At 41.2% G+C, this 25,568-nt stretch overlaps 1 protein-coding gene across 2 annotated transcripts in view; it reads right to left on the bottom strand.

Moving 5' to 3' along the window:
* Nucleotides 1-462: 462 nt before the first annotated feature.
* Nucleotides 463-25,568, bottom strand: part of MED27 (mediator complex subunit 27) — an 83,986-nt gene continuing 58,880 nt past the window's right edge. Inside the window, exons 5-8 of one of the 2 annotated variants that reach the window (XM_062505381.1) lie at nt 16,806-16,913; nt 10,526-10,567; nt 3,338-3,415; nt 463-900 (exon numbers count right to left, since the gene is read on the bottom strand). In XM_062505381.1, the coding sequence (XP_062361365.1) occupies nt 766-900; nt 3,338-3,415; nt 10,526-10,567; nt 16,806-16,913 (363 nt within the window). In that variant the 3' untranslated portion in view covers nt 463-765. The remainder of the gene's footprint in view (nt 901-3,337; nt 3,416-10,525; nt 10,568-16,805; nt 16,914-25,568) is intronic. The other variant, XM_062505380.1, reaches the window with a different exon arrangement.

Here is a 25,568-nt window from a genome sequence, read left to right as displayed (position 1 = left end):
TACATTTTAAATCATTTAGGAAACACGCTGGGTATCTGTGCTGCAGAAACTCTGCTTTAGGGCTGAATTATTTCAGTTGTAGAACACGACTGTCACTGCTCATCACACGTTTCCTAACCACTTAATACATGCATATTTTGTTAACATTTCTCATTACAATTTTAGTAAAGGGAAACATCTGTTTCCCCCCCGCCTTAGAAAGTTACACTGCATCTTCCAAGCTGCCACATGCCTTTGAAATTCCTTGTTTAATCATTGCCATAAATCTCCTCTTCCACAAAAAAACCCCAGCACTCAGATAAGCAGCCTTTCAACAATTCCCCCCCAACATTTCAGCATGTTTTTCATGTTTTCAGTTTCATTTTCAGTTTTCCTAAAGAAAAAAGCAGCACTGAAAAATCCACACCAAACCCAAAGGTTTTGCTGACCACGTAACGAAACAAACAGCACAAATTCTGAGAATACAAAATTTATTTCAAGCTTATAAAAGTCCTCAGCATTGCAAATTCTGTCACAAAACGCAAACTGTACATTGGATATTATCATTAAAGTTTAGAGTAATGTTAATTACTCCCAGATCTTCCCAGGCAAGATCATTTCACATCACACACAGCTTCGTCAAGATGGATCAGTCTCACATGTGCCTGGCAGATGGCTGTTCCAGAGTCAAATGTTTCAGTGCAACCTCACTGCTCAGGACAGGGAGGTTCAGAAGTGGAGCCATCAGGGCTGTCCTGACTCCTGGTGGTGGCAGGGTCTGGGCTCCTACTGCCTGCAGGTGTCGTGGAAAGCCTCGAGTGTTCGGAAGTCCCTCCACGTGGGTGGCAGCCCATCCTGCAGGAACTTCCCGCAGCGCTGGCACGGAGCCTGGAACAGCTTTATGTAACTCCTTAACCAGGTCTAAAAGGAAAAGGGAGAGAAATTAAAAAAAACTGGATATAGATGTTCCCCTTGGTCATTGTACTTGTCAGAGGATGGGTTTTGGCCAGGCCCCAGTGAGGTGCAGGGTGATTTTATAAACACAAGCACACTGAAGATTACAAGGTCACTGTGGAGCTGAATTCCCACTTTATTAATCATCTCTTGCTTTTTTAATCACTTAAGCAAATTTGTTAACAGAAATTCCTGCCCTGTGAGCAGGAGGCATTTGCAGCTCCAGAATGGTGAGGGGAGGAGAGTGCTGCAACGCCTCATATTTTTACTGGGACATAATTGTTCCTGGTGGTGCCTTCTCCAGCTGAGTATTGGCTTGTCTCTTGCCAATACCATCTATCACCCCCTGCTGCACTCCCACTACAGGCTGGGCTCTCCAGAGCTGAAGACAGAAGGACTCCCACATCCAGCTAATGAACTTCCTCTCTAATGTGATTTTAGGATCAATACTCACTGGTCATAAAAATACTGAGCCGTTTTAAACCTGATTACACTGATGACTACACATATATATATAAATAAAAGGCCAGCAGTGCTGAACAACACAAGGTAAGTTCATATGTTCCTTCACAAAGTTTCTGCCTCTGAAATGGGTTGTTCCCATCATCACACACAGCAATGAACATTGCATAACCCAATTCCCCACTCAAGGAGATACACAGCTAAAAAAACCCTAGACCAGCAGATTTATACTGTGAAGGATGCACATGAATCTTGTCATTTAAAGTCCTACTGAATTACATCGATAAGAGAAAATTGTTCTCTGAAGAAGAGGTCAGCTGAGTTTATTGAAACAAATCCTTCCATCTTCATCAGAGTCTTCTCAATAGCAACCAAACCTTGGGCCGTCAATAACTCTCCTCCAGAAGAACTAGATCTTGTCTGGGTTGAGCAGTAAATATGGGGACAAGGGCAACACAACTCTACAAGTAAATTGCTGTTATTTACTTCAGCTTGGATGGGCTTTGCTTGCACTATCGAGAAATCGAATTTTCTGAGCCATAATACAAAAATAGTTAAATGAAGTTAAACTGTGCACTTGAGATGTGTGTTGACAGAAAAGAATGGAATGGGTTCTTCCCATTCCCATCAGAAAATTAGGGCTTCAGAAGATCTTGTCATGTGGATTGCACCAGTGACAGGTGAAAGGCCCAACATATTGACACTTGTGCTGGTTTTGCTTTGTTGCAAGTTTTGGTGTTTTCTCTGATCAATACAGCAGGCCCTTGGCTCACAGAAACCACTTGTTCTATTAAACATTCATTTTCAGGACCATGTTGAACACGGATCTGACCAGCAATGGTTGCTTTCACCTTTCAAAACCTATTATTTTAAGATGCACTTTGCAAATATCTCATCTTAGTGGCCTTTTTATTAAAAAACCTCCCTGCACAGCAGGGAGGAAAGCCTGGCTGTTCTGAAATTACATACTGGAAATTAAGGATGTAAAAGAACTGGTGCTAAACACTCCTAAAGACAGTGAATGGCAAAACGAGATTTTTCTTTCCCAAAGTCTCAGCTGCATTGCTCCAGGTGAAGGGATTACATAAGGGAAGGAAATTGAGTAAAAAGCCTAAATTGTAAAGAAAAATCTCTCCCCAAATCCTCCACTGGGAGACTGTAGCAGAGAGAACAGCAAGAGCCTCCACTGCCAGAATTCATCTTGGTAGAAGGAATTCTGAATCTTAATTCTTTGTTCTCACCCTCTGATTAACACGGCTGCTTCTTATGCAAGTTTATTTCACAAATACCATTCTAAATACAAACAGAACTAAAGGGGATAAACTTAAATCTGTATATCAAAATAAATAGTACTGGATTAATTTTATTCAGCAAGAAAATACCTGAATACTCCAGAATTTTCTTGCTTCTCCAAACACCTGCTGCTGAGCTGTGTGAGTACACACAATTCCACAGGAACAGTTTGGATTCAGCAAAATGGAACCTTCTGTAAATAATACCCATCCCTTCCCATACTGGGCAGGCTGCCTCAGCTGTAATACACAGACTGGGAATTTCAATTTCCTCTTTCCAGGGAACTTTCAGTGGAGCAAATTTTGTACATCCAGAACTTGCACAGTAGGAACAGTCAAAGGGCTGGGCCATAGGACAGAGTTTGGTTGAGGGAGTTTTTCCTCCTGTTTTGACAGATGACCCAGACCTTTGCAGAATCATCAGGCCAATACTGACACCTGGGACAGAAGAGCTGTTCCCAGCTCAGTTTTCCAACACCAATTACCCCAGGGAAATGGGAATGAGCTCTTCATCCCAGTCCAGGCAGGAAACACAAAGAATCACAGTCTCCAGCTTGTTTGAACTGGGGAAATTAAAACTGCAGCCTGATGTCAATAGCTGCAAACACACTCAAATCTGGCTGGAAAAATGTGCTTTCCAACACACTTACCATGAAAGACCTGACCACCACATCTGGCATCTGGGGCAGCTGGTAGTGCAGCAGGGCAGTGGTTGCATGATCTGTCACCTACATCAGACCAAAGGAGAAAGAAAATACCTTTATTCACTCCCCATTTCAGACAAAACACTGTCAACATGCAAGGAAACAATGAATTCCATGGGGAGGTGGCAAACCAGGGATTACTCAGTTTCCTTTCCTCTGACATCAAGAATCAATTAATACGATTATGGTTTATGAATACTTGCCTTACTAAAAAGATTTCTGATAAAATGCTTTTTAATTTCCCAGACACAGCCATAACAAGATTATACATCTGGGAATTGCACATGGACACAATATATATAAAATGTGTATTTACAATAACAAGAATAATTAAAGAAAAATAAGGAAAACTAACCAATGCTGACAAATTTCTATTTTTTAAATATAACTACTGTTTTTAAAATTATTCTGGAAAAGGCAGTTTCTGACAGTTATGATACAATTTTCTAGCAGTATTCAGCCTGTCAACTGTTACCAGCACTGTCAACAACTTACTGCTTCTTAGAAATTCCAGGCTGAATGTAAGAAATTATTAGAAAAACTCTTTAGGCTGGACAATAAAGAACTCAAAACAACAACACAACCACAAGAGCTCTTTCACAGATTTCAACTCATGAATTTCAGTGGTCCTCATCAGTAATGTCAAAGCTTCCAACAAAATACATGACTTTACAGAGAGTGATTCAATTGTGTTTTCTAGTTCTGACATGGAGGAGTGGAGCTCTTCTCAGGGCCAGTCTACAGACTGTAGCAAACTTTGAGTAAAGGAAAGTGAGAACTGAAAATCCCATTGCTATTCCCAGCTAACTCCAGTTGTTCCCCATTTGCAGTTAAGTCCAATTCAGCAATGGGTGTTGGAGCACTCTAAGCTTCACTGGAGGAAGAGAGGCTCGTGCTTGAAGCTATTCAGGGAGGTGCTTTTGCCAAAGATATATTCCTGAATAAATCCATGTATAGCCAGGCTCTCATTCACACCATACAAACTTCCTCCACAGAGCACTCCATCACATTAGTCTGTCTGAACCCAGTTCTGAGTTCTCCTGCTATTTTAGACACAGGATCTGCTCCCCATCATTCTCACACACCCAGCTCTGTTCAGCGTGAGCAGGGACTCACATGTGATTCTGACATTTGGAAAGGAAAACTTTCCGGACTTTGCACATTCTGGTGAGTTTGCAAAAATATTCACAAAACGGACCTCGGCCCATTTTAGCCATTTCTATGTTACCATGTAAAAATAAATATGAGAAATAATGTGATGAACTGTGCATTAATAGCACAGCAGAACTCAAAGCAGCCATTTCTTTTAAAAGCAGCTCATGTAGTGCTCAGAAGCCATCCCGAGCCCCACCAGCTATCTGATTTTTTTTTTTTTTGAGATGGTGCTTTTAGAATAGTAGCAGACATGTCAAAGAATAGGAAGTTCTGAAGTTATTTATGAGCAGCCGTTCTCCTTCTGCTGTATTTCTACTTCTAACAAACTGTGGTGTGTTTTTTGTGGTTTTGTTTTTTTTTTTTTTCCTCCTGAACAACAAAGTTGTTTTTTCTTGGCACCGAAGGAAGTTGCTTAAAAAATACTGCTATTAACAAATTTAAATTGACTGGCCACTTTGGCAAAGTTGCCCATATGCTGTTGCTATTGTAATGTAAAGATAATGAGATTCCTTGGGGAGATAAAAGCCATCCCAGCATTGCTGGAACACTAATAATGCCTTCTGCACTGAAAAGAAGGCCATTTCTACCCTGAGCAAGAGCCATAGCTAAAAAAGATCAAAGTGGGTGTCAAATTTGAGGGAGAAGAGTAAAGGAATGACCCCCTCTCCCCTTCCCAACCCAGAGGTGATGTCAAACAGGAGAGAGCTGAGCCATGGATAAACTGCCCAGGGCATGGGAGTGAGGGAGAATTTAACCCCCCAAGATAACAGAGACAATGAGAGAGAACACAAAATGACCAAGATTAGAAAAGAAGAGGAAAAAGGAAAAAAAAAAGAGGAAGGGAAAAAGAAAAAAAATCCCAAAAGATCAATACCCAGCTTTCTTAATGGCAATACAATTTCACACCAAAGCAAAGCAAAACAAACTGTGTATGTGCCAGCTCACTTAAGGGACACACTTTTTCTTCCAGCCAAGCTGGAATCAGAAACTAATTTATTCTGGGTGTGGGATGATATTCTGTACATCTCAGGGTTTTATTTTATTAACTCCACTTTTATCGTTGTGCCTTACCTACTGCTATCTATGTTATCAGTCACTTTGTAATTTCTCTATTTTTTATAGGGAAACATATTCAGGGGAGCACACATCGATTGGGATAGCTCTGCTCTGGACCTTGAAATGGATTTTCAAGAGATCTTGCAGAAGAGCTCAATATTTCACAATTCATCTATTGAAAGGCACTTGTGTTTCTTGTCTAAAAAACAGGAGAAACAAGGCAATCTCCTGCAGCAAAATTCTGCTAAATAAAATAGCCATTGTTTAACTAAGCACTTGGAGGCTGAGGAAAAGAGACTTCAGTGACATGCAAAAAACAAATTTGGCAAAGAGACTCAATTTTTCATAGGAAGAGTTGAAATGCATTGGAACAGCACTGAGTTTTCCAAAGGTGACACATCCAAAAATGACTTTATTGGGCTTTGATGACACTGGTTAGTCATACAGCATTCCCAAAGCTGGAAAATCCATTTAAGAACAACTAAATTATACAATTTGCAGGTGCAGAAGGCTGAGCAAGTGCTTCCTGTGACTGGGATAAGCAGCACAAAAGCAAAGGGCTAAGGCACAGCTTTGCTCCACCACAGACCAGGTGAATGAAGCTATACCTGGCCTAATAAAAACCATCACATGACTGAATCATAAAAGCCCTCCCTCTCTCCATGTATTTTATCTCACTACCAGGAAATATCCTTCTCAAAAGTAGGTGCACAACTTCCTTTAAGAGCCACAACTTTCTTTGTCACTTACTGGTTTATTCCCTCAAGCATGGCACTGACAATTCTATCTAATATAAAGGGATTCTTTAAATCCCCTGAAAGGTTCTAAATTCTTTTTTTTCCAAACCCTTGTAGGTTCATGGCCTTAACAGTAGCCTGTAGCAATGAACTCTGGAGGCTGATCACAGCACTAAGGGAAAGGGAAAAAAAAGGAAGTTATTTTATTAGTGTTTAGATCTTTTATAGCATGGAAAACTGCCTGAATGCCTTTGTTCATTTCCAAGGATTCCCATTACTCAATCTTCTCTCCAGGAACACATCTGAGTCTCCCTGGAGGGAATGTGGAGCACAGAACGTGGTACCTGAGAGGTGCTGGGAAAGATGATGGATGGAACAGGCACTGATGAACTCACACAAATCTTCACACACCCCTCCCCACTCCCAGTTCAGGAAAACACCACCACACTTCTCTGAAATATAGGGTTTATCAGTTGCTTTCAGAGCTCACAAAGAGCTTAGTTATTATTTTTGCTCGCTCTGCTTATTTGGACTGAGTCACAGAGGTTTTATTTCACTCAGGGAGGTCTTTGAAGAGAGGCAGGGAGTGATCCTGCCCAGGAGCAGCCGTGCAGGTGACCCTGGCACAGCCCAGCTCCTCTCCTTGAGCAGCAGCAGCACAGCCCACGCTTTGTGTCATGCATGCATTCATCCTGCACGTGATCTCACTCTGAGATTATTGACAAGAATACATCTTCATACATTACAATACTTATGTGCCCTTGTGGTGGTGAACACGCCATCACTTTGGGATTGCATGGCTCACAAACAGCTTCCCCAAGTTCTGGTTCACATGTGCTCTGGGGAGAAGCAGATCAAGCAAAAATGCAACCAGTTTGTGGCATTGCTAAAACTGGTAAGACTGTTTAGGTGAAAATAAGGATGGGACTGTGAGATGGGAATGAAATATATGGGTTTAAAGCTTTTGCATGTGTTTTAAAGAGCCAACCTCATCACAGTACCCAGCAACACCAGCTATGCTGCTCTTTACTGAGCAGCTGTTTGACACCATCTCCCAGTTTGATCCACTCACAGCAGCTCCAAAATTCTGTTCTTCCCTCTTTTTTGAATGCAAAGTTATCAACATTGCACTCTCTTTACAATTAGAATTTTGAACCCGCTGCACAATGACTGGAATTATGCAGCCTTCATGTATACCAGGACTTAAGCCCCAAAATCTTTCCTTATTTCCAATTTTACTCCTCATCTTGCGTTAGCGGATCAAGAGGCACCAGGTGCTAAAAGAAGGAGGTTTAAGATGAAAACATTTGCTGCTCCTGTGGAGTTTAAATGTCACACCGACACGGGAGCCTGAAAACCCTTTTCTTTGCTCCTTGTGCTCCTGCCCTTTCAGCATTCCCCTCTCTTATTTCCCAGCTCCATTCTCTGGATCTAACCCTGCTGGTGCATTCAGTGCCTATAAGGCTTGCTCACCCCAGGACCAGATTCAGGAAGTCTCCAGGGAACTGGGAAAATGACTGTACACTTGAACAGTAATGGGCCCTCCAGGAGCTGGCCCCCATCAAATCACACACACTGGGGTATCCTGCCTAATAGGAAGGAGAGAGAAAAACCTTGCTGACACAGCCAATGTTTGTAAACAAGAAGTCCGGACAAATTTAGCTTTGTTTGACAGGGTTGGATTGAAGATCAGAGGTCTCTGGTCCTTAACCTGTGAGAATTTTACAGGCCTGCAGCTCCCCCAGGCAGGGATCTGGGGAGCTCCAGATGTTGGTGTATTATCATTGAAAACAGAGTTTGGGAACTTGGTCAGAGTTTTAAAGAGGAGCTGCCCTGTCCTTCAGAGGGGTGATGAATGTTGGATTTAAAGGCAGTAGTGAAAGGGCTGCCCAGCCTCCTCCATGGGGGGAGCAGTTACTCATCCCTACTTTTCCTTATTCCACATTGCCATACTGGTGACTGCCATGAGAAACACATTTCAAGAACATTCAGATGTGCTCTGACACATTTACTCATGACTTTTTACTGGCATGAAAACATTTGTTCAGAAGATCCTGCAGTACAGATCCTACCGTGGTAACAGAGTGAAATAGTTTCTGTAACACTATTTTATTTATTTCCTTCATTTTGCTACTGCTAAATCACTACTCCTGGGTATTACAAATAGACACAGGTGCAGCTTTAGAGAATATAGAGGAAATCAAACCAAGCACTGCACCACAGAGAATTTACAATGCTGAACCACAGCACCTGTTTGAAAAGTTGATGTGGGTTCCAGCCTTAACTTCTTCAACTATCAGCTCAATCTACACCAACTATTGATTAGAAGGTGCCATCACCTTGCATTTTTATCACATTTCTCAGGCAAGAATCTGAGAGCTCTATGCACCCAATTCAGTGAGAGCTCCTGTGAAGTCAGCAAATATTACCTCAGCCTAAGGGATGAGAAACTCAGCCAAAGAGAGGTGAAGTTGTCCAAGGTAACACAGTGACAGAGTCAGCAACAAAATCTATAAAACTACTATAAAAACCCCCCACAGACAGTTGTTCAGCTGGTTACAGGACACCCTTTCCCTGAAGTCTTTCTAGGTTGGTTTATATTTTCTGGTAAATACTAATAATTTGGTATTTATCAAGAGAAAACTGGAAAACAGGAACTTAGTAAGAGAACAAAGAGTCTCATTTATCCATGCTGCAGTCACAGAGGCAGCAGGAAGAGGGGTATTTTATGTTTTCTCACTGATCTCTTCCAGCTCTGAAAGTATCACCTGGACACAAAGGGAAATTTATGCCACTTATTTATGCACCCTGAGTCCTTAACATGGACATCTAAGCAAACTGGACATTTACTCTGCTCTGTTATCATGATATAGACAATTATATCATCAAAACCTGATTATCATTTAACACAAATTTCAGCAATGTGACTTTACCCTTTCGAGTTATTCTAAACCAAAACATCCAGGAGGACAACCTTATGCCCAAATGAGTGCACAACCAAATACACACATTGGGAAACTGAGATGATGCAGGTCATTCCAGAACATTTATTCCACTTGAAAAAATCACTTTAAAGCAGGCTGATAAACAAATGCAATTTTACTTCCTGCTCTATTACCCTACTTGATGCTAAAATAGAAAGAATATTTAAACCACTGATCTCCGGAGTAAAGAATCAACCGCAGCAAAAATTCACTTTAATGCCAGGCAGAGAAGGGAGAGCAACCAAGCTCCCCCAAAAACTGTCCTTTGATCTCCAGCAGGATAATATCCCAGGTCAAACACCTCCCCTCCTGACTGCCTCTGAAATCTTGGAAGGGAGCTGCACAAACACAGCCAAGATGCCACAGTTTTGACCCCTGTTTTTAAGCCCTTTCGAGTCCCTGACCCCCATTCGTTTCACAAGCTACAAACGTGGATGAAAGGAGCCAAGGCAGCAGCTGGAGACTCCAGATCCTTGAACTGGGGCTCGAGGGCAGGGAAACTGGAATTTAAACTCGGATCAATCTGAACTTACAGCATTCTGACAAGAGGCCTTCAAAGAGAAAGCTTCCCTTCCTTGAAAATAGCAAGATATAGATCTTTCTAAAATACACTTTAACCTTCTTAGCCGTTTTATTTTTATTGCTGCCATTCTCTCTTTGGTCTTCTCTTACTTTATGGCATAAAATTCATTCCAGTAAGTCCTTCCTCTTGCTTACACCATCATGGGAAGAAGGGCAGGCAAAAATAACGTCATGGAAAATATTTGCAAACTCATTTTGGAAAGGGGGTTCCACTCATTTGTTAAATTCAAGCCCTCAGGAATGTGAGGCGACCAACCCCAGTGAAAACAAGAAAGCAAAATCCAAATGAACTCGAATCAGTCCTTTTTCCCCCCGAAAATTTAAACTGAAGAAAGAATGTTCAAAGATTCCTCATGATATTTTAAGACTAATGTAGTATAATCTCTGATTTCCTACTCCAAACCATGGACTGGAACTGTTATGGGACATAAATCCAAATTAAGTAACACCAGAAGTGATCTTATTTTCTACTCAGTTTTCCATCATTACAGATTATTGTTTGCTATTTGCAAGTTGTGATGACAAAGAATAAATTCTGAATTATTTAACATAAGGGCCCAGATATTTAAAATCAATTCCACATATGTGCCTTAGGTAGAGAGAAATTATGTGAGACTTACCTTCTGAAAAACTTGATAGTTGGATTTAGACCATATGTCAAGCTATAGTAGGAAAAAAAAAAAGTTATATATTACTACAGATAAAGAAGCAGCTTTGCAGAGAAAATGGATTTATAAAGATGTATTTCTGAGTTCACTCTTTTGACCCCCTGCCCTCACCTGTTGCAATCCAAGAAAGGGAATTAATAACGTAAGATCTCCTTTGTATTGCAATGAAGAATGAACATAGTTCAGCACAGTTTCAATGAAAAAAATTATACATACAAGACCTGTTGAATTAATGAATTCTCTTTAAAAAAGCAAAATCTTCATTTGTATGGGGTTGTGGCTGATCTATGCAAATATTCATCAGCTCGAGTGTGTTTCTAAAATGAGGGCATTTTTATTAAGTTTATGCTTGTCTTGTGTTGAGTAAGTGATTCAGTTACAAACGACACAAAGAGCGTTTAGCTGAATTAAGCCAAAGCTTTGGGTCTACTGGGGCTAAATAAAACATCCCTCAGGAAACTGCATTTACATTTGCAGACAAAAATCACACTAAGAGAGATTTAAGGTTGTAGATTAAGTGCACACATCCATGACTTAAACATGTGCTCAGCTACATGCAAACTAAAAGAACAAAACAGAAATTTAAGATTTGTTAGCCCCCAAGCTGGAAGGTAAGGCTGTCCCTGCTGAACAGCCCAGTGGCTCTGGTGTTTAACAATTCCTACTCACACATTAATGCTCTCCTAGCCCAGCCCTGTGGAACATCTTGGACTCTGTCAAGGAAAAGCAGCAGGGAAAAACAAGAGGAGCTTCCATCAATCCTGGACATGCAAATCACTTTTTTTTTTTTTTCAATAGATCCCAGTGTACTCAACGATTCTGTATGCACAGAACTTGTCATGGGAAAGGTGTTTGATAAAGCATTAATCTCAGGAATGTTAGTCTACACAGAAGAACTTCTGAGGGAATTTATGAAGCAGGAGTAGCTCCTCTAGTGCCTAACACCATGGTGGGACACACGTGTTCTCGCAAGGGGGGGTTCTCTCTTTTTCTGATTATTTTTAACTGATTATTTTAGCTCTGCCTTAGGTACCCATACCTTCTAACTGAGGGTACAAGACTCTTCAAAAACACAAAAAGAGTCTGAAATTAATGAACTGATATGAAGTGAGTAAAACACATTAGAGGGAGGTGAGGGAAGTGAGGGGGAAGGATGCTGAGTCCAAGAGATTAATTCACCATGTTAAGAATGGTCAGAATGCTAAAAGCTCTCATTCTTTTAGGAGCAGCAGTGTGAAGTGGCCCATGTCCAAATCCTGCACAGCAGTGACTCCTGAGTGCCCAGAGCTCAGTGTGGACAGGACGTGATGCTAAAACTTCAAAAGCCACTCCAGGATGGATGTTTCACAGCTCAGCACCGCTGACCTTGCCGTGAGACAAAAGGCAGATGATGTCTCAATGCCTTTTACAAGCTGGATGGAGACAAGAGTACCCTAAGGCACCTCCCTGCAAACCTTTCATCATTCCCTGGCTCTTGGGGTGAGATCAAGAACCTGTGTGAACGCCAACACTCAGGGTGCAGCCCAGACTTGGACCCAGGCTTGGTTTACATGGTATTATCCCACCTGTGCCTGCTGGGAAGGCAGCACTGCACTTCCAGATTAGAAAATCTTACATTTGAAAATAAAAAATTAATGTATTTTTTTTTTAAATCCTGTTTTAATGTGATTTACAGCTTTTTTTGACTGCAGAGTTGCTGTAATTGGAATGTATAGATGGTTTGCTAATCTCCAGTGATCAAACCAAGCATGTGATCCTCTCTAGTTAGGCTCAAAAAAAAGTCCACTTTAGATGCTGCTTTAAGATGAGTCCAACAGGTTCTGATTGTTCATTAGTTAGCATGGAGATAGGAAAGCGGAGAAAGTAATGAATGCCTGTCTTACAGATATGATGCTATCCATGTTAAAACAGGAAGAAAGAAGAAATACCCACTAGCCCCTGCTCCATGCATACATCCTGAATGAGTGCCCACCTTTCCCTCCTGAAACCGAGGGTTAAGGCAGAGGCAGATTAAAGAATGCGTCGCTATAGGTCTATTATTCTTCAACTTTTCACTTTCAATCAACACACACATTTGTAACTAAAAAACTGCTGAAAGCACAATTTCAGGGCATCCTCTGCATGTGAATTAACCCGGGGCTTTCTTTCCCCAGTGCCCCTCTCCCCATCCACCCCAGCAGCTGGAACAAGAGGCCGTTTGCTGAAGGTCGTCGGAGCGATTTCAAAGGCGATAACAAACCAGGATGTTCCCTGCATCCCATATCAAACAGGTCCGGTGCCAACACTTATTAGAGAAATCAGATTCAACCCCCCCTTCACCCAAACACACACACACAGCCAGCTTTGAAGTGGTGAGAATGCAGGGATCAGAAATTACCCGAGAGACAGTTCTGCCTGTCTTTGAAGCTTTCCTTTGATACCACTATTTCTTCTCCTCTCTTACGCTAGGAGGCTAAAAGCTGCCTTTTCTTATTGATATGGGGTAATTAATGAAGCTATAGCATTAACATAACCCAAGTTCCTGAACATGAGAATTCAACAGAGACACTTATGTTTCTTTAGTGAAGTCTGAGGGATGCAAAATAGAAATTTGGCAAGGTAGTGATGTGAAGTGTCTACATGCCCTGTCAAGGTGGTTGTTGGTATCTACATCCAAAGAAAAGCATGGAATTATCATGCCAAAAAAATCCCAATATGATTTTGTTAATGGTAGACTGATAGCTCAGCTGCCCTGTGAAGATGAGCTGCATAGCTTCATTTAGTCAGGAATCAGGAAAACACTAGTAATTAATTACTAGCCATGGTTAAATTTCAATGCACAAGCATGTCACAATCTGAAATTAAGGGTGGCACTGTGCCATCACTAAAATCATGAGGGTAATTAAAATGCATCAGTCTGTGGTGGACATGAAGGGTTAGGATGGTGAGCAAGAGTAACTGTGAGCAGGTCCAGCACCCACGACGTGTCAGAGCCTGCCAGATCTCACTTATTGTTTTTGCAAAGTGGCACCAAAAATGTCCAAGTTATGCAGCTGGCAGCTTGGCAAAGACATATTCTGCAGGGTCTGTGAATAATTCACAAGAGAGGTACACAAGGCACTTAAGAAAGGCAATGGTTGTCTGTATAAGCAAAGCTTGAAAATAAAACCCCAGAATGGCTGGTCTAGTTTTACTCACTGCAAGCTTTAAACTTTTGCTTTTATCACCTTAATTTTGAAAGTATTTAAATGCCTGAGAGGGAGGACCCAATCTAGGGAGACTTTAGTAGAGACCACATGAGGTTGTCATGTAAGCACCTGTCAACCTGCACAGCACACCGTGTGGGCACACAGCAAGATAAAGCAACCTGGAAAATGCAGTGTCAGCTTTCCTGGGTAACTGCTGCTGTGTCACTGTGCAGCTCCACAACCAGGAGAAACACCAAGATTTGGGGGTTTTTGCCAGACTTGCCTGACCAGAAGAGTCTCAACAGCTCTGCTGTTTGCATTTGTCTCTTCCATTTTTCTTCCCAGCAATGCAGAATCTGCTAAAACACAGTGTATTTTCAGTAATAAATGATGACTAATCTGATCAGAGGGGAAACCCTTGGCCTCTTCTGTGCACAGTCCATTTCTCACTTACTGTGTGTGTGACCAGTCTCCTAGTGATGGCCAGTTCTCCTTTTTTAAATACCACTGAATACATCTGGTTGCCCCAAACTCCTCTCTTCTTGGATAAAAATCTCCCATTGAATTTCACTTTTTGCACTTAAAGGCCTTTCCAACGTGTGTAGTTTGGAGGGTGACTCAAGAGATCCTCATCCAGTTATTTAACTGCAAAGACATAAAAGGATTTATCCAGTGTCCCTTTTTCAATGTGCCTTACAGAAAAGAGGCACTTCAGCATTGCCATATTTCATGTTAGCACCTAATTCCTCATCTCCCCGTTGTTTACAAATATTAAATGTTTCCTAGGAATACATAAGCTAAGTCCCAAATCAACAATGACTGTGTAAACTGCTCCCTGGAAAAATTATCACCTCCTACTGTGTTCCTGTGGGTTCTCCATATTTTTGTTATTTAATAAGGATGATATTCACTGATCTTTTTCTTACTTTTTTTTTGTGTGTTTCTCCTTAATGCTGGTACATTTTTCATGCTATCAAGCTAGCAACTGGGAAGCCAGAATCGTGTAGAAACCTCAGTGAAGTACCTTCCCAACAGCATCTGTTGTGACAGGGAAGGAATTGCAATGGACTCTGTTTGTAACTGACTGCAATCGCTCATTCCCAGCAGGCACAATAAGGAAAGGAAATCATTGTGAGAGCACAATCTTAATTCTTATTCTCCAATTACCAGAGCAGTTAATTAGTGTCAAAAAAAAAAAAAAATCACTGTTTGTCAATATGTGCTCCAGTTGGCAAAACTAGCAAACTACGCATTTATTTAATCTTCCAAGCCAAATTTGCACATGATTTAAGTGGCTCCAACTCCAAATCTACTTCAGTCAAGTGAAATGCTCCTGTTTATACCTAAAACCTTCAGGTTTGCAAAATCTCTGGGATGCCCACTGGAATTAGCAGAGTGCCATGTAAAGGTCACAGGTTGGTGCAGCATTGCAGGAGCAGTCACATAGCCCAGGTTTGGACACAAAGCTAAATGAGTAGAGAACAGACTCCCCTGCAGACTGGCTTAAAGCAAGAAATAAGCCAGGTGTTAACAGCAATGCTCTGGAGGAACAGAACTGCTCCCCACTGACAGCAGGCAAAGGTTAGTGCCCCGTGCCCAGAGCTGGCCTTGGCAAGTCCTGCTGTCCCCCGGCAGCAAATGATGGCAGAGGAACAATGTGCAGCTCCCAGGAGAGTTCACCTTGAGCTGAGCAGAATCCCAATGCCAGATGCTGAGTTTCAGAAAGGAACTCCTTACTTAGCTTTTCAGCACATATAGCATTATTGCATTTCAAGGGAGCTTCAAAGGAAACTGGATTCATCAGAGAAAACGAGCACACCCAAATGAAGTGTGACACGGGAATCCATCACACACTGTCAGTGCTCTCTCAGCAGACCATCATTTCACTTCCATGCAGAACTTGGGGTGAAGAGGGGCTGGTGCTGGAGCTCTGTATTTATATGCAAATATACAGGGAGTAGAGAGCAGCTGCTTCTGCGGCAAACTGGTATTTAAACCTGCCTATCTGAAAAAGGCAAATCAAAATTAAGCAATTTTTATTTTACTACTTCTTAGGCCAATCCCCTGCCCTTTGAGGAAGAATGTCTCACTTGGGAAATAGAGCTGCATTATTTCCTTCAGCAGCTCAGCTCCTGGCCTTTCCCAGAGAACAGAGGTTCAGACTTAGAGAGCTGCTGAACTCTGGGTCAGCACACAACGTGCTTCTGCGTACTGAAACACAGTTATCACTTTTGAAAGGAAAAGAAGTCTCACCTCATTATAACATGGCCTATGGGTGCCAAATACTCATCTTGCTAAATGAACTTTTTATTTTAATAGGCTTCATAATCAGAAGAGAAAGCTCCAGAGAGACAATGTGAAACATGGAGGTATTCAGTGCTGTTACTGGCAATGGAGAGTCCTGGCTGATGTCTTGGGAACAGAGATCATTTCACCCTGGAAAGAGACCTGAGCTGAGCTCAGGCCGTCAGGTCCCGTTAACATCTCCTGATGTGCTGAGGAGAGCCATATGGAGTGTGTGCAGGCACAGGAAATCTCAGGGTTCAAGCAGGGTGAACTATTCACAAAACAAATCACTTGTGGAAACAGGTAACACTTGCTGTAGTAGCTGCTGTTCAAGATGTGCTGTTGCTGGCAAGCAAATTCTTGAGGAGCACCTACCAATGAGCCTCTCTGTTGTGTTTATCAAGCCAAAAAAAAAAAAAAAAAAAACCAGCCCAAGATTTCTCAATGGTTCACAGAAGAGAGAAAGCTGAACCTTGGGCTGTTGATGTGCTGGTACACTGCAAAAATGTTTTCTCAGCAGACGCTACAAACACAGCAACTGGGGTCTAAGGTGATAAATCAGAAATTCAAGCAAAGGCTTCAGAGCTTAGAAAGAACTCAGAGACTTGGGGATGCAAAACCCAAGCAAAGTAAGACAAATTTAAACTGGAACAATCCGCAGACCTTCCGAGTCTTTTGCCAACTTTATGTTTCCAGTGCACTTGCAGTGGGCTCCCAGTTTTGTGCCATGTAAAGAGATGAAAATGAAATGCAGGGCTGCTGGAGAGGCCATAACCCACCTTGCCATCCTCAGTGTAGACGTTCTCGTTGTAGCCTTTGACAATTGTCCGGTCAATGAAGAGGCTCCGCATCACCACGATCACTTTTAACACTTTTCCCAAGGTAACCTATGAACAACAGGACAAGGACAAAAATGAGCTGAGGGCCAGCTGATGGTGTCTGAATTCATAAGACCGTGGAGTTAACAGCTTAAGTTGATGCAATTTCAGTTTTCAATATTTTATAGAGAGACCAAAATAAAAGATCTAAAAGTAGTGTGTGTTATGAGGAGGAGAGAGACTATAAAGTGCAGAACAAACAAACATTCATTTGCAACTGAAAATGTATGAGTTCACAGAATTCCCTTGTGCAGACATGACACTGCCAAGCAATTCCCTCCATTTTATTAACACCACAACTCAATAACTTGTCAAAAACAATGGGCAAATGTGATTATTTTCGATGAATTTGATACTCTCCAATATAAGTCCACTTAGAGAAAACCAATTTGAAAGAAGAATCGGACTCTCCTAATGCTGGCTTGTAAAAGCATGCCATGAGTTTAATGGAAAACATTTTCTGTCCAATAAAAATGTAAAATTATTTCAAAGGAAACTACAGCTTAAAGTAAAAATGTTACATTTTCAAAGGTTTCATTTCCTTCTGTGAAAGTGTTAAAGTGCAAAGAATAAAACTAGTATAAAGGAAAATACAGAGGGTCAATCAGAGTATAACAACAGAAATAAGCCTAAATTATGTTATTGACAAAAATGCAATAATGAAGGCATTTTAATCTAAAAATCAATTTACATTTCAAAAGATGAAGTTGTACTTCAATACAGTTAGGATGTGTGTCTAACAAGAATCCCATCTTTGTATTTTGTTATGCAGAGATTATTAGAGAGTTTTTCCTCACCCACAAAAGCATAAAACTGAGATAAAAAAGAAACAATTAGTTCATTTTAATATTTCCCAACCAGCAGCAGCTCATTTTCTGCCAGTGTTCCAACATTTCATCCTGTAGAGATTAACACCCACTAAAACAAATGTGTTGTTACTGCTAACCTCAGCAGACAAATCCACACCTAAAGAAACCAGTCAATATTCACCTTTATTGATCTGTTGGATGTTATTCCTTTGTAACTTCTGTTAATGACTCCTGCCCATCACCTTGTTCCAACACCAGCAGCCCCAACCTCAGCTGATTTAATCAGTACAGAGCAAAAAGAGCCACACAGCCTGGACAGAACTGATGCCAAGCTTTTGGCATGGGACAGGGAGAACTCCAGCAGGGAAGAGTCTGAACAGCAGGGCAGGACAAGTTCACAGCAAGAGAAAAGACAGGGGAACAAGAAGGGAAGACAATGACAGCCATCAAGCAGACAGACTGCCAGGGATAATGCTGCAAGAACATAAAAAGTGGGTCAGAAGAAATGGTAATTTCTGAAGAAAAACGTGAGGAAATGAATAAACTTTGAGAAAAGTTTTCAGCACATTAAGAGTTAACAGTTTTCAATTTATTTTTCTGCCTTATTAAAACTGGCACTTCAGTGGGATATTGGTCTGCTGAGAGAACGGACTCTTATTTATAACTTCACACCAGGCATCAACCATACATAATAAATTGAAAAGGAGGAAAAGAAGACATTTTAAAGAAAAAGAAATCTTAATGGAAGAAGGATAAGGCTGCCCTGCAAACACCCACACCCAGATTTCTGCATATTTCCTATCCCCATTGCCTTCACACACTTCAGTTGTATTCTTTCCTCCTTCTCTTAATTTGTGCATTCACAGCATTTCCCATTGCTGCCAGGTAGAAATAAATCTGAGGTTGATCTGAAGCCTCTGTGGGATGTTCCTGAAAATCCTCCGAGTGAACAGTGGAACATAACACACTAAAAAAATCCTGTGTGTGGCACTCCAGCTTGCTGGAATGAACTTACTGCTGGCCTCTAACCTCCTCCCCACATGATTTACCTGCAGAAATGCTCCTGCATTACCTCCCTGCCCTTTTCCAGGTGATCTGACTTCACACCCTTCCAGTGGTTCACTCCCCACTTCCAAAATCCACCACAGCACTGAAATGTCGTATCCTGCACCCTGGACAGTACCTCAATCACCTACTTGCCTGACCACCAAAATTCAAAATTCTTGTCTCCCACACCTGTAAGGAGCTGTGGAAACCCAACCCTAGCTGGGCACCTCAGTCAGCTGCTGCACTCCCCCTTTTCAGGGGGCATTCAGGCACCCTGGAAATCCAAACTTTGGCTGGATTGGTGCTGGGTTGTCTGGATTAGCTCTTACAATGCTCTGGTACTGGAACAAAAAACCTTCCTCTTTGGTACCAATCGTGTTTTGACAAGGGATTCCTGTAGATTTTACTCAGGCTGGAAGAGAGATCGAGACTTTGAGATGATTTCTGTAAGACTGTATCATTAGTTAAGTCTGACAGAAGCATGAATTTTGTAAAAGAGCAGCTCAGAGAAATTACAGTTCATGGTTTTAACAACACTGAAAGAATGAGGGTAGTAGCACAAAGAATGAACAACAGCCTACCACCAGACTGGAGGATGTTGTGAGATGTGGAAGACAGAACTTTGCTCCACAGCTATTTTCAGGGTGAAGCACGTTCAGTATTGTAGACAGCAAATGCAATACCCTTTATTTTTTCCTCCAGTAATCAAGATTCGTAACTATTTCCAGGGCTTAATGTTTTTTTATCAACTCCAACGTATTTTACAAATCATGTTTTTCAGCAGACCATTTTATTCCAATCCCTACTCAACCTGGCTACTTGGAGGCCACGCTCAGAACAGATCTATGTATGGAACATAATTTATACTCACAGTCATACAACTGTGTCCCTACAGATCACCTGAAAGAAGGTAATAAACCACTAATGGCTTTGCTAAACCAGTAATTTGATAGTTCTCCTCCAAGCTCCAAGAGGAGCAGGTCTCTCCTGGAGGTCCAAACTCACCCAGATGGTGCCTATTTAATGGGCACTGAAATGTCCCTGCATTTCCACAGGTACCAACAGAGAGAAATTTCTCCCCTTGTTCAGAAAAGATACCTTTAAATTGTGACAAAAAGGCAACAATTTCCTTTCTAAGCCAAGTTTTCCTATTAAATTTCAACTTCTCCTGTCGATATCCTGTTAAGACAGCACTTGGCTTTTTAATATTTCGCCTGAAGGATATATGCCAACTCGTCCTTGATGTAGAAAATTTTAATTCAAATCAATACATGTACAAGGTCACTTTAAAATTCAATTAATATGAATGAAAAAAATATGCCCCACAGTTCTGTGAGCTGAAAATGGAACAGTTGCAAGTTAAATACTTCTGTAGCTTCTGTTTTGGGCTGTGTAATAACAATGTACTTCTAACTTCCTTTTAACTAAAGTATACTAAATTCAGCCAGTTAAGTTATTCATAAATCCCCTGCTTCCTAAAATGGCAAGCCCCAGAAGAAGGTAGGACAGGCTGATTGAAATCTGCAATATTATGCAGCTTTTCTGACAAAGACATATAAAATAAAAATCTTCTTGAAATATCCCAGTTTTAAAAATATTTTGTCTATCACCAAGATAAATCTCAAGGAGCATCTGACAGACACAGTATGCCAAGAAAAGGAGAGGGGGAAACAGAATAATCAGGGAGAATGACTTAGATAATTTCTTGTAAGACTGCTAAAAAAGGTTCCCATTTAACACCAATTATAATCAGAAAAGAAGAAAGTACCTTTCCAAATAAGTCAGAATCAGGGTCCATGTGAGTTTACAAAATGAAAAGGATCCAAATTCATTTACCATGCCAGAACTCTGCCTGGAGGAAACGGGATGAAATCCCCCCCTTTAATTTTGTCTCCTCACTGAAACTATTATCAAGTGAAAAGCCTTTTTATGAACCATTTAAACAACACATTAACAAATATTCTTTCTTAAAATTTATTTAAGTTTGATATCAGGAAAACGAATGCTGACAACACCAAGCTCCCACACTTTGTGAAATGAAAAATTCCCAAAGCTGCAGATTTCCCCTCAGCATTCCAGGGAATTTGCTGCTGATTTGAGCTGCAGATGCTCTGCAATGCAGAGCTAAAAGGAAGAAAACATTATTTTCAGTTAACATGGGCACCTCCTCGCTTCTATAAAAAGGAGCACAAGTGTGTGTGTGGTTTTTATTCACCTCAGAAATAAGGCAACATCCAACCAGAGATGTAACCAAGCTACAGATTTCCAGCAAAAGGTCAGACACCTGTTCCTTGCCATGGAACCAGCCATAAGCTCAGCCTCCCACCCACAGATCCTTCTTACTAATCAGTACAATGCATGGAAATCATATTTATATATGCTGGGGGAAAATAAAAAGGTTTTGCATTAAAAATAAAATTAAAAAAAAACCAACAAAAAAACCACACAGACTTTCAACTAGATTATTTTTTTTCCCTCATTTTTTATGTCTCATCTGCTGCTGGTATAGCTGCATTTTCCCTCACATGCTCATTATTCTTTAATGATGCCTATTTGTAAATAGCAAGATAAGATGCAATTAAGCCATTAGAGTCTAAATAAACAAACATACTAATTAGGTTCTTTACAAGGATTTCTTTTTTTTTATGCAAGGGCTGGAATTTACCTTTCATTAGTCTAACGTAATTGCAATAGTGCCTGATAAAAAGTCAACATACATGAAGGACTTTAAATGCTTCCACCATATTAAGGATGAGCTGGCTCTTCTCCCTTGGTAGCATTCCCTATACTCTTAATAAGTTCAAAAAACTGGCACAGGAATACTGTTCAAAGGTTCAAGGACACATTTTGCCAGTGGCCAGTCACACTTAGAGAAGGGTCACACCAGCCCAGCACTGCTACAGAAGATGAAACGGATTTTGTCTCTTTTTTTCTTTCTAAATTAGAGCACACCAGGAATTTTACAAGGATGAAAATGATGTCTGATCTTCCACAACATAAATCTATGGGAATATCAATACACACCTGAGAGCTTTGGGCACAGCAACCCTGTGGAGGGAGCAAAGCTGAGAACATTTCTCACAAGTCTCTCTACTTTTCTCTACTCTTGTTCCTCTTTCCCAATGGAAAAGTCTCTTCTTCATCTTCCTCATTCTTCATTAGACAAGCACAGAATACTTTCCAATTTACTTGCCAACCCCTGCTCATGTACTCTGTTAGTTCAAGACATTCTTCCCCTGGCCATGTCACTTCAAACAGTGACTTAACGCCCTTTAAATGCTGATTTTAATGCTTTTTAAATGCTGGTTCTCCATCTTAAGGCACAAATTGTGAAGCCATGGCAGTCCTGAGTCCCACTGTGAGATCAAGACTGATTCCTCCAACTCACAGCAGATCCTGAAACATCCCAGGATTTCCCTCAAACACCAAAATCAAGCTGCAGCTTCCAAGGCAGTAAATCCCTAAATGAATTTTCATCCTACAGGCCTAAAAATCAGGTGGCCAAACCACCAAACATGAGCACCAGAGCTACATCCCTCCCATGAACCTGCCTGCTTTTATCCCCTACTGCTGAGCACTGGTTTCCTGATAAACCACCAGCCAGGGAAGAAGGAAGGCTTACACTGCAAAGCACTTTGGAAATAAGGAATTGTTTTGGAAATAACAGCACTGAATTGTTTCCAATCAATACAACACCGATACAGATTTCAAATCACTTTGCAAATTCCTCCCCACTCCTCCAACATCAGGGCATCAGGCACAGAAATAACTCCGGTGACTTTCTTAACGGGCAAATAATAAATTTCAGCATCCATTTTCCCCACAAAAAATAATAATGGTTTTATGTAAAACACTAATAAACAACGATTCACAAGGAATTATTCAGTTTAAGGGAACAGATGTCTGGCCTATTTGCAATTAATACAACCCACTGCTACACAATCAGACTGCTGCAAATGCTGGGAACAAGATCTGAAAGATCAAATGCAAATGTGTCTGGCTTTAAGGAGAGGGAATAAAACTGTATAAAAACCTGCTTCATATTTTTATATGATAGGTCTATTAAAAATCTAGGCGGCAGTATAAATGTATATAAATTAATTTCAAAGCAAAAATTTTTAAGATAACCTGGAAAGAAAAAAAAAATCATGATTTCTGACCTGAGTTTGGCAGAAACGATTCAGTTTTTCAGGCTGGAAGTTACTCACCCATATCATTATGCTTTAGTAACAGAAATACAGAAAAAAGTTCAATTATCTGCAAAAATATTCTCTCAGTGCTTGTAATTTCTGTAGTATTTCTTTAAAAATACTGGGGAAAAAAAGAATTTAAAGACAAAGTAGTTGCCAGATGTAGATAAGAAAATAAGCTTCTTCCCCAAGTATGACTGGCTGGGTAAATGATGCTAAGGAACTTGTATTTCTCAGCTGGAAAAGCAGGGCTAAAGTTGACTGTTTTCTGAAATCTTTCTGCTATTAATGAATAAATTGTACACAGGATTTGTTTCACACAAAAAATGTTCTGAATTTTGGTAACAGAAACAAGGTATGTGAAACAATCACAAAATAATTTGATTATTATAATACATATATAATTTAAATAAATATATATAATTATAAAGAAATATATAAATAAATAAACATAGCTTGGTTTTATATTGGAAAAATAATGTATCCAGGAATACAACTAATCATTCAAGGAAGACAAAAGTCTAGGTATTTTCATTCATTAAAAATTTGTTAATATTTTCCAAATATACACGATAAGGTTTATCTATTTACAATTCCTGGCATTTAACCAACAAAATCTCACAAAAACCTTAAGGAGCCCACAGTTCCCTGTGCTGCTCCTGGAAATTAATTTTGCATAACAGTTATTAGAGCTGATATAATTCTATGTTTATTCTATTTTATACATAGTGCCATTAAAAGATTAATTGAAAAATCACTGGTGAAGACTGGGATTAAACAGCACCTTGAAATGCCACAATCAACTGCTTTTAAAATGGGCTGAGGATCTCACACAGCTCTGAAAGGTTTCAATTATTTATGTGTTTGGCCTGTGTAGCATAAATCCAGACTAATGAGGTACAATTGCTGTGTATAAATCTAGAGCATAAAAAAACCTCCTCATTGTCTGGAGGCAGCAGTTCATCTTTCTCACCCAAGTCTGCAGCTTCTGATCAGGGAGAGCCCAGCTGAGCACGAGGGTTACTCGCCAGCAGTTTGACCAACAGGCTCACACAGCTCCTAATTATTGCAGAATTCCAGAATTGTTGGGGTTGGAAGGGACTTCTGGAGATCATCCCATCCAACCCTCCTGCCCAAGGCAGGGTCACCTGAAGCAGATGACACAGGAACCTCCCTGGGCACCTGTTCCAGAGCTCTGCCATCCTCCATGGAAAGAAGTTTATCACAGAATATTCTCAGTTGGAAGGGATCCACAAGGATCACTGGGTCCAACTCTTAGGTGAATGGTCCAAGGAGAGATCAAACCCACAAACCTGGCACTACTGGCACCATGCCATAAGCAAGAGAGCCCATCTCAGGGCTCTTCCTCATGCTGAAGTGAAGCTTTGTGTGGTTTCTTTTAGCTTATGGCCATTGCTCCTCATCTTGTCACTGGGCACCACTGAAGAGAGCCTGGCACTGACTGGACACCTCTTGGAGATATTTACACAGATTGCTGAGATCCCCTCTCAGTTTTCCTTTCTCCAGACTAACCCGGCCCAGCTCCTGCAGTGTCTCCTCATCAGATTCCAGCCCCAAATCCCCTCAGTGCCCTCCACAGGATCCTCTCCATCCCCGAATCCCTCAGTGCCCTCCACAGGATCCTCTCCATCCCCGAATCCCTCAATGCCCTCCACAGGATCCTCTCCATCCCCGAATCCCTCAGTGCCTTCCACAGGATCCTCTCCATCCCCGAATCCCTCAGTGCCTTCCACAGGATCCTCTCCATCCCCGAATCCCTCAGTGCCCTGCACAGGATCCTCTCCATCCCCGAATCCCCTCAGTGCCTTCCACAGGATCCTCTCCATCCCCGAATCCCTCAGTGCCTTCCACAGGATCCTCTCCATCCCCGAATCCCTCAATGCCCTCCACAGGATCCTCTCCATCCCCGAATCCCCTCGGTGCCTTCCACAGGATCCTCTCCATCCCCGAATCCCTCAATGCCCTCCACAGGATCCTCTCCATCCCCGAATCCCTCAATGCCTTCCACAGGATCCTCTCCATCCCCGAATCCCTCAGTGCCTTCCACAGGATCCTCTCCATCCCCGAATCCCCTCGGTGCCCTGCACAGGATCCTCTCCAGCAGTTCCTTGTTCTTCATGGAGAGAAAGACATCTTGAACCACCAGATGAATTTTAGTGGTGCAAGTCTCACCTCTACAGAGAAGGGCATAAACAGGTTTCCATGTGCACATGAAGTTGTAGAGTCTGGGGCTGAAACTTTCTCTCTTGGGTGTTTTTGCTAAAGATAATTTGTTTGGCAAAGGCCCCAATATATCTTGAGTCTCAAAGAGTCTCCCAAACCTTTTTTCCCCTTCACCCTCCAATGATTTACATGTTTTTAAGATATGTACAATGCCTTTGAAGATGACTGCATGGGTTTTCTCTGGTAGATGGAATGACTGTGTTTAAAGATGTTACAAGAATTGGATCTTTGAATCAAGGACCTTCCTAAGACACCAGGTGTGCTATGAACAGTCCAAGGATGAGCATGGTTGAGATTATAGAGTTAGTTAATTAACATTGGGCAAACAGTATGGCTATGAAATATTTTGAAATAAAATGATCATTATCTGAAGC

The sequence above is a fragment of the Cinclus cinclus genome, chromosome 19 (genome assembly GCF_963662255.1).
Source record: "Cinclus cinclus chromosome 19, bCinCin1.1, whole genome shotgun sequence".
Taxonomy (NCBI): domain Eukaryota; kingdom Metazoa; phylum Chordata; class Aves; order Passeriformes; family Cinclidae; genus Cinclus; species Cinclus cinclus.
This window is presented reverse-complemented; position numbering and strand designations above follow the sequence as displayed.